Source organism: Quercus suber, unplaced genomic scaffold (assembly GCF_002906115.3).
Source record: "Quercus suber isolate HL8 unplaced genomic scaffold, Cork oak 2.0 scaffold_16, whole genome shotgun sequence".
NCBI lineage: Eukaryota > Viridiplantae > Streptophyta > Magnoliopsida > Fagales > Fagaceae > Quercus > Quercus suber.
The window spans coordinates 2,341,697-2,347,995 of NW_027069481.1; the positions used below are offsets into that span (position 1 = coordinate 2,341,697).

Below are 6,299 nucleotides of genomic sequence, written 5' to 3' on the forward strand. Positions count from 1 at the left end.
GGCTAAAGTACATGAGGTAGACTAGACTTGGAGGGTTTTTTGTTATTCATGTACTTCAACTTTATTTTCTAGTAAATTGATTTTGACTTGGAGGGTTATAGAGAGGTTTTTCCCCAAGTTCTTCAATTTTCTCTTTGATAACACACTTTAGTGTTATCTTGTGTTTACATCTCTCTTTTCTATTCTTTAAGCTTTCGTTTCATTGTTCATTGTGGTTGGATGTGGCTTAGAGTAATATTATCGGCATATTGCACTTATTTACTCTTATTCCGCACTTTGATAAGTTAGGGTAAAAGCAATCTAGCCCTTGTTTTTAATTTGGAAACTAAACAAACTCTAGTGTTTTACACTAATTTGAGCTTTCAGTCTTGAATTTACTTGAACACTAATTTCAATAGAGGATCCTCTATATACAATTATATTAGATGGAACGCTAATTTAAGATCACAAAACCAAACCCATTTTTGATTTTCGTCAAAAGATTAAACCAATGAAACTAAATAACAAACAGATGCAATTTCCTAAACATATTCAATTCCCTACCCCAATTTTCTGGTTATTAACCCATGTAAAGTATGAGATGATATAGGGTAAACAAAACAGGTTAGTTTAATATATATATATATATATATGTTTGCAAGTCTTCATTGCATCTATGGATCAATTCCTCTATTGGGTTGTGACGACCTTATCTTGCTTACTCCAGACCCGAATTATATTTATGGATAGTTTTTGTGCTTTTGTTTCTCTTCTTCTAAGAAAAACTAACAAAACTATGCGTGTAATTGCCTGTGATATCTATTAATGGTTGAATGTAAAGCCAGAACAAGTATATATCTAAGTTTACAAAATCACCACAAGACTAAATTACGAAATAATTGATTATTAATATAACAAATACGAAACAGTAATTTAAAAAAAAATAATAATAATAAATAAAAAAAACAGAAAATACAATAGCATAGCATAATGTAAGCAAATCATAGCCTGAGATCGAAGTGGCAGAATAATTGGGCAGCCTTCTCATTCTTTTAAGGGAGAAGAAGGAATGGGAGTTGGCCAACAAGGAAGAACAAAGTCGAAGACGTTTGAAGCCTTGTAAAACGGGGAAGGCCTCTGAATATCACAGACCATTTCCACTGTTTTTCTCCTCAAGTTGAGTGATACAACCATAGTTGCACGAATCAAATACACAACATCCCTGTCATACGGATGATAGCCTAGCACTGACTCTATAGATATATGTTTTAGGTAATCGGTTAGCCAAGGATTTTCCGCACCCATTTGGTTGAAATACACCTTGTGTTCTAAAGACCATTTACATTCTGTATCATGGTCCTTCAACTCCCAAACAAGTAATTCATCATCAGCATAAGGAGGACCTGCAAGTTGGCATATTCTCAAGGCACCATTACAAACACCAAGGCGCTGAATTCTACGGTTCGGTGCCAAACCTTCGGGTTTGTAGATGACTCGACAGCATTTGCTGGTGTACGGATCAAACCCAACAAGGTGCCCATCCAAACTCCACCAGAAAAGCAAACCTTGATAGGGAACACCAGCGTAGGAATGCGCATAGCCAGAAAAGTGAAACCCCGGCGGACACGACACTACTGACTCACTCCATTTGCCTGTGTCGGACGAGAATATATCTACCTTGAATTCTGAAGATTCATACTCAAATTTAGGAATGCACATCACCCTATAACTGAATTGCTGCTGATCATGGTAGCAGCGGAAGATGAATCCAATCTTAGCATTGCTAGGACGACGTAGGGGAGGAAGCGTTATCGACTGCCTTGTAATTGGATTTAACACATAGTACTCAACATCGCAGACCACCGCACTGAACATTTTCAACTTCTTTTGGGTGCATAAAAGCAAGTCATGACACGAAGCGTGAACAATGTCAAGCGAAACTGAGCGGTTGTTAACGTAATATTGGTTTATTAAAGAGGCTAGAGATCTGAATTCGGGTTCCTCCGATGTCATGAGGACCTTCCTCACACCATCGATGTAGTTGCTGATGAGCAAGGTAGAGGGTCGTTGCAATATTGAAGAAGAGCGGAGCCTGTGAACAATGTAAGCGAAAGAAGGAGCAGAGATTAGAGAGCACCATCGGCGTGAGACGCACTTGCATTGAAATATAGATTTCAGAGGCAGCTGGGTCAGGATTTCAATCAACAAACAGTCGGGGAGATCATCTATTGACAGACGGGGAAGATCATCTATTGACAGACGTTGAAGAAGAGAGGAAGAACATCGCACAACATCCATGACTAATTAATCACTCAGAAAGAGATAGAACCGTCGAGCAAGAGCAACAGTGTTTGCGTATATACTCAAAATTAAGTCCAAAGCAGATAATTATAGACCCAGTCGAAATTGTGTTTTTCCAAGAATATAAACATTAGCTATTATTTATTTATTTATTTTTGTATAAATGGTGGTTTATTATTATTATTATTATGGTATTAAGTTTTTTGGAAAGGTTGGGTTCAATGCACTTGTGCATTAGACCTAATGAAATGTTGATCGAAACTTCACAATTATTTGATGTGTGTCCAAATTCTAATGGACTCAAGTTGGTTCCTATTATTCTTATATTATCACATCATATCATATTTTATAATTAGGCTTAGAAGCCGTGGTTGAGTAATTGTACCAAATTGGAATAATTTTTAGATAAAAATAATATTTTATTTGTTTTTATCAATTTTTTTAGATAAATTAACAATAAGTGTTTTAACAAAACATACAACCTATAATAAATGTTTTCTAAATTTTTAGAAAAAGATTAAATTTAGTTGTTTGGTGCAATATAACTATAACTTACAATTGTGTCTATCTAAAATATTATTAACAAAGCTTAAAATCAATAAGATAGATTTACCTATAAAAAGAATAGAATTTAAATATATATATATATATATATAAAGCAAATAATTATTTGCTTTTAAAAAAAGATACGTGTGTAGAGTATGGGTATACATTTTTTTTTTTTAATTTTAAATTTGTAACAAAAATACAGAAACATTTACCATAAAATTTATTGATATTAATACTATAATCTTCTTTGTATTATGACCTTTAACTTTTGCCAAGTGATATTTAATCCTTAAAACATCCTAATAAAATTAATTCTTTTAGACTAATATTGCTAAGGTTATTACAAATTTCACTACATAGGTATTGATGTATCAATAATCATAAAAAAAAAAAAAAAAAAATTTCAAACACTCATTTAGTATCATGTTACAGTCGCACAAATCTCATTCATTGGAACATCAACTTGTAAATTTTTAGTAGTACATTAGTGATAGTTTTAACATTTTTTAAAGTGACTAACAATGATAATTACGGCATTGGGAACCATAAGGCACATACTTACAGCAAGTTTCTTTTTTTGAAGCATACAACAACATTGCAAATTTGGGATTTTTGTTTGGCAGCATTAGTTTTTAATTTTGGGTTTAAGATTTTAATTTTTTTATTAGAATGTTTAAAATTTTAATTATAAATTAATAAATAAATATTCTTTAGCAATCGTTTCGTGTTTCACTATAATTTTTTTTTTTTTTTATTTTAGAATGCACTATAAACTTTTCAGTTTGTGTTATAAAGCAAGACATTTTTTTTTTTTTTGAAAACATAAAGCAATACGTTTTAGTTAGTGTTTTACTTTATTTATTTTTTTTATAACAGTGTTTACTTTATTGTTATAACTTATAAGATATGAGATATGTTCAAATATATGTGATAAGGCTTGACTTTAGATTGGTTTTATATTTTTGTTATCTTATATCCATATTTGAGCATTCGAATGTTACGGTTTGTGATTATTACGGGGTATTATTACGGAATTTTAACTTTCAGATGTGATTATTATAGATTTTAACTTGTAGGTTGAAAATAATGCGTTTATACTATATCTTTGGAAATCGAAGGATAAAGTTAAACGAGTTATTTTAATTGTTATGTATGTATTAGCATAGTTAGTAATATATAGGTGACGTGTAAGTGATATCGGTAATTATACGAATGGGTACTAACTTAGCATCTTTCATAAAAAGTATGTTTCAAAAATTAGTCGTAGAAATATATGGAAACGGAAAAAGAACAATACGTGTATAGACGAGTATATACTTCTATTTTTTTTTTTTTAAAGTAACAAAATATGGAAACATTTTTCATATGATTTTTTTGATAACTATAAATATTAAATCATATCTAGGTATTTCTATCTCACATTAAAAAAAAAAAATCAAGTCTAGGTAGGTATGATTAAGAGAGAGAGAGAGAGAGAGAGAGAGAGAGATGCAAATATAATAATAGGTGAAAGAGATTTAAAAAAAAAGGGTAATAGAGAGTAAAATGAGATGGAATGGAACCCGCAGCCTAGCTCACTCCATCACTTTAAATAACACAACTAGCTAGTGAGTGATAATCTTCAGAAAAAAAAAAAAAAAAAAGTTGATTTGCCTTACCTCCAATGTTCTTGTGTATTGGAAATGACACGTGCAAGACGTGTTTAAAAATAGTTATGTGTCGACTTTATACCCTATCCAATGCACAAGCATATTGAATGGAAGCCTTATCCCACCGAATAAGAAACTCAATGCACAAGCATATTGAACGGAAGCCTTATCCCACCGAATAAGAAACTTAATTTTTATATTTGCGAGACAAATTATTTCTATATATTGATTGAGTATACTTTCTTAATTCAATAGCAACATGGGGGTATAGATCATTGGTGCGGAATTAAGTACTTTCTAAAGATAAAAGATGAAGATTTATTCAATGTTAGCATTCATGTGGTACAAAATTGCTAAATAGAATTCAATTTACTACTTAACTGGATGGAGAAGGAGCATGTCAAATATGCTGAGCAACCAAAGCACACTTATGCCATATTTGATTACCCTTGGGAATCGCCTTGGATGCCCTTGATGAGTAATCTGGTAAGTGAACAATTGCCTTATCTAAATCATCGTGACAAGTTTTTCCCATTTTCTTAATAAGCTGCAGGCAGCATTTTTTAGATACAGGTAATTTCTCAAACATTCCAAGAAATATTTCTTTCGCACACTCAACTTCTACTCTCCTAGCGCAATGCAACAAGTGCAAGGGGTACCCTGGTACGTGCTTTGATGGGCTTAACTTTTTTTGAGCAAGTGAGGCCATGACTCCGCTTGCTAAGATCAAAGCTACCATGATGAAGATGTTGTTGAACTTTGCCATGGTGAAAAACTAGTACTAGCTAGCTAGAGATTCCTTAATTTCTTGGTTGATTAGATTGAGATTTTTGGGATGGTTTTCAAGAGTGAGTGATGGGTATTTTTATATGGGTGAGAAGAGGTGGTGAGATGATCTTGGATTTAAAAAAACGGTTTTTGAACTTTAATTTTGCATGAGATTCTTTCATTTAACTTGTCAAAAATTTGATGGGGGGTTTCTATTTGCAATAAATAAATAAAAACATTTCTTTCATTTATTTTGTTCTAGAGTTATAATAAAGCAAATAATATTGTATTTTCAAGTATTTTTACACAAATTCTGAAATAACAATTTTTTTTTTATATTAAAAAGTTATTTTTTTTTCTATTTGATTTCAAATACTCTCAATTACTTATATATATATATATATATAAAATCTCAATTATGTTCGGTTTCTTTAAAGAAAAGAAAAAAAAAAGGGAGGGGGAAAAAAGAAAGAAAAACTATTTTATCAACATCGAGCACGATCTTTTATTTATTTATTTTGTATATATTTTTTATTCTTTTTAATTCTAAAAAAAGAATTGAATTTAAAAACAACGTTATAAACTTCAATTTTTTTTTAAACCACGGAAAAAATAAAGAAGAAAAACTATTCTATTAACATGAAGCACGTTGTTGTTGTTGTTGTTGTTGTTGTTTTTTTTTTTTTTTTTTTTTTTTTTTTTTTTTTTAATCTCAAAAAATAAATTAAAATAAAGAGATAAAATTCAAAATCCTTGGTCATACGATTTTTTTTTTTTAAATCTCAAACAAAAATAATCTAATTTTAAAAAAATGATAAACTTTAAAATCTTTGGTTATAGATAAACTTCTCTCCTACTTCACGAATTCAAATTCAAACCAAACAGTTTCAAATAGTTTCCTCCATGCAGGCCTCTCGATAACTCACGTTCAAATGACTAATACAACCTTAACCACAACATTCTAATGGACCCTTAAAAAAAAAAAACTAAACTCTTCTACAAAATATCCATTCCAAGAAATTGATAAAGAAAGAGAAAAGCGACAAAAAACCT

General features: G+C 30.8%; 1 protein-coding gene across 1 annotated transcript; it reads right to left on the reverse strand.

Annotated features, from left to right (window-relative positions):
- Positions 1 to 1,023: 1,023 nt before the first annotated feature.
- Positions 1,024 to 2,277, reverse strand: LOC111985503 (F-box protein At5g07610). The gene has a single exon (XM_024017154.2). The coding sequence runs from the start codon at positions 2,275 to 2,277 to the stop codon at positions 1,024 to 1,026; it is 1,254 nt and encodes a 417-aa protein (XP_023872922.1).
- Positions 2,278 to 6,299: the final 4,022 nt, after the last annotated feature.

Coding starts and splice junctions, on each gene's coding strand:
- LOC111985503 (XM_024017154.2), bottom strand. CDS start 2,277: ATGGATGTTGTGCGATGTTCTTCCTCTCTTCTTCAACGTCTGTCAATA.